Consider the following 2,996-nt stretch of genomic DNA (forward strand, 5'->3'; position numbering starts at 1 on the left):
CGGGGGTGGGAGCCGGTCCCCATCAGAAAGGGCCCGGCCCAGGTCCCTGGGGCTAGCACAGCTCCCCTGAGCCCGGGTCGTGGTGCGGGGCCCGAGGGCTGCTGGACCCTCAGGACCTGCACGGGCGCGTGCGGAGCCGCTGCCGAGCCCCTTCGCACCAGGCGCCTGCTGCTCGGGGACTGGGACCCCCAGGATAGGAGTAATGGAGAGAGTAATAACAGTGGTGAGGGTGATTAAGATGATAAAATGCTAACGTGATAAAAGTGATGATAAAAGCAATTAGTGCTTGTTGAGACAGCGATGGGAACAGGTGTCAGCTCTGTGGCAATTCATTTTAGGCCACGGGGAGGAAAGCAATGGCTCCAAAGTGAAGTGCTGGGGTTGTCTGCCTCTGACAAACTCCTCCACAGAGGATGGAGGTCCCAGTCCTCCAGGCCTAAAGGTTTCTGATGGGTATGTCAGCCTGGCAAAGGGTACAAACTTCCTGTTTCATGGTCAGCCTGAACCTTTGTCACTGTATTTTCCCATCCACCTCTTGAAGATGCAGGGTGTTGACTGGGGGAGCTGCTGGGACAGGCAGGATGTAAGTGGGTGATTCCCAGGTCTCTCTCCCCCTAGGGTGCCTATCCTGCACATCCCCCGTCCCTGGGAGAGAGCAGAGGACCCGGTGTCTGCCAAGCCAGCTGGTGACAAAGGCTTCGACAACCCCATGTTTGATGTGGTGAGTGGCCACTGCCCAGGAGCACAGGGATGCTCGGGGCTGTGGGCAAGAGATGGTGGAGCCCCAGCCAGGACCCTCTCGAGTGCCAGTGGGGCTGCAATGCAAGATGCAATGCATCTGGCAGGAGTCTTCCTCTCCCCAGGCCAGGAGGGGTTTATGGGGTGGCGCCACCCTCCCATGGGGAGCCATAGGGACTCAGTGTTGGGTGGGTTTTACCAAGGGTTTTGCTTCTCTTCCTCATCAGTTGCTTTTCCCTCCCTTGCTGCTGCAGGAGCCACCAAGTGTTGACCCTGGAGAGGAGACACCTCCCAAAGACCACCAGGTCTTCTACATCAATCCTCTATATGAACCAAGCAAGATGGAGGCTTGACAGCAAGGTCTCATGCTGGGGACAGCCACCACCTCCCTGGGTGAGCCACCACTGCCTCTCCAGCCCTCACAGCCACTCATGTGGCTTCTGGTGGGACATAAACCACAACCAGATCCCACCTGAATAAAACTGTTCAGTGAAGGAGAACACAGCAAACCTTCACTGTTAGAGCTCAGCCAAACAGGCACAGCCTCCGTGGTGTGGCTTCTGGGCTTTAAACTTTATTTTAAACTGTAGGTGATAGTCATTTTTAGATGGTTCAACACTGAGCTTTGGGTCTCAGGTGGTATCTGGGGAAGCTGGGGGTGTCTTAACTCAGCACCCTGTGCTTTAGCTAGCACTGTGCTGGATTTGTATGGTTGAAGGAGGCATTGCCAAATGCATGATGGAAATTCAGTGCTCAAACACATTGCAAAATGTGGCTCTGAGCCCTCAGGGCTTGGACCCATCAGTTTGTTTTAAAAGGATGTTATTTTGCTTTCCAGCAGCATTCTCAGTGCTGGGAGAATCTCTTCTCAGGGTCCTTCATTCCTCCTCTTGGGGACTTCACTCCCATCCCCTGGGCACTGGCTCAAGGTGCAGTCCTGAGCAAACACTTCCCTCCCCATGCTCTCTGCTGAGCCACCGGAGCTTTCTCCTTGCCCCTGCACCTGGGCTGATGGTGAGAAGATCCTCTTGGCTCTACTTCCAAAGCACATCATTCCCTGCAGCGAGAGTGCATCTTCTCACGGTGCCAGGGGAAGGAGCTTTGGTACTGGGGGTCCTGAGGGGGATGCGGGCAGGGCGCTGACGGCTGGGGACAGTGGCAGGAGCACCGAGGGGCCTCGTTAGCAGCGGTGGCTGTGGCCTGACGTGTGTCATAAACCCTCAGCTACCCACAGTGGCAGGCACCGCTTCGTTAAGGGAGCAGGGCTGATGGGTGAGGCTGAAATTATGGAGATGTATTCAAATTTATGCAAATTTACTCTCTTCTGGGTTTTTCAGGAGGGCTTGTTGGCATATTCCATAAGGAAGCAGCTATTTTAAGTTTATTATATTTTGTTCTGGTTTCTGGAAGACATAATCCCTTCTCAAAGGCCTGGGAATTCATCATTAGGTGTATCAGAGCCCTGGCAAAGGGTGACAGGCAGTGCTCCCCCTGCCCACAGAGAGACCTCTAGTCCCGGGCAGTGCCAGCAGGCAGGGCACAGAACACAGCCCAGGCAGGAAACAAGACCATCTCTGTGCCCTTGGCTGCTGCCTTCGCTTTGCAAGCGGGATGGAGTTGGGGCTGGATGGAGATGTCACCATGCACACTTCTCCTGAGATGCCCCCCAGCAGGACTGGGGTTAAAAGTAACCTGCCTGGGCAGGAGCTTCTGCTGTGGCTTTGGCAGACACTTGGTGCTGGATGGATCGGTCACCAGTTGGGTCACAAAGCAGAGGCAGCCACCAGGTGCTGCAGGCAGTGGCTGACACTGGCAGGTTGGGAACACCCAGGTCCCACCACCCCATGGTCCTGCAACAAGTGCGCTGGTGCCGTGGCGTTACCGTGGTGTCCACAGCATCCCTGGGCCCTGCAGTGCTCCGTGCTGGAGGCCGTTGCACCAGGCAGTCCCTCACCCCAGCGCTGCCCCATGCAAGGAGAGGGCTCAAGGAGCCCCTCGCTGCTCGCCCCAAAGCAAATTGCTTCCCTCCCTGTGCCATTTTTGGGCCTCTTGCTCCGGGATCACGAGGGTTCTCCGTGGCCGCATCCCTGTGGTGTGTGCTGAAGGCGAGAGGCAAGAGCATCCCGTGGCCGTGTGCTAGGGGAGGGGAAAGACAACCCGCTGGCAACAGTGACCATGGCACAAGACGGTGGCAGGAGGGCAGCCTTCCCCCGCTAGCGGCAGAGGGCATCCGCTCTGCTTCCCCCCCGGGCACGCGG

General features: G+C 56.9%; 1 protein-coding gene across 1 annotated transcript in view; it reads left to right on the top strand.

The window, feature by feature from the left end:
* Window positions 1–1,091, top strand: part of LOC103769288 (protein amnionless-like) — a gene marked incomplete at its 5' end in the record, with an annotated part of 4,670 nt that extends 3,579 nt beyond the window's left edge. Inside the window, 2 exons of the mRNA XM_008936470.1 lie at window positions 619–721; window positions 993–1,091. Coding sequence (XP_008934718.1) covers window positions 619–721; window positions 993–1,091 — 202 coding nt within the window. The remainder of the gene's footprint in view (window positions 1–618; window positions 722–992) is intronic.
* Window positions 1,092–2,996: the final 1,905 nt, after the last annotated feature.

This window comes from Merops nubicus, unplaced genomic scaffold (genome assembly GCF_000691845.1).
Source record: "Merops nubicus isolate BGI_N331 unplaced genomic scaffold, ASM69184v1 scaffold4533, whole genome shotgun sequence".
Classification (NCBI taxonomy): Eukaryota; Metazoa; Chordata; class Aves; order Coraciiformes; family Meropidae; genus Merops; species Merops nubicus.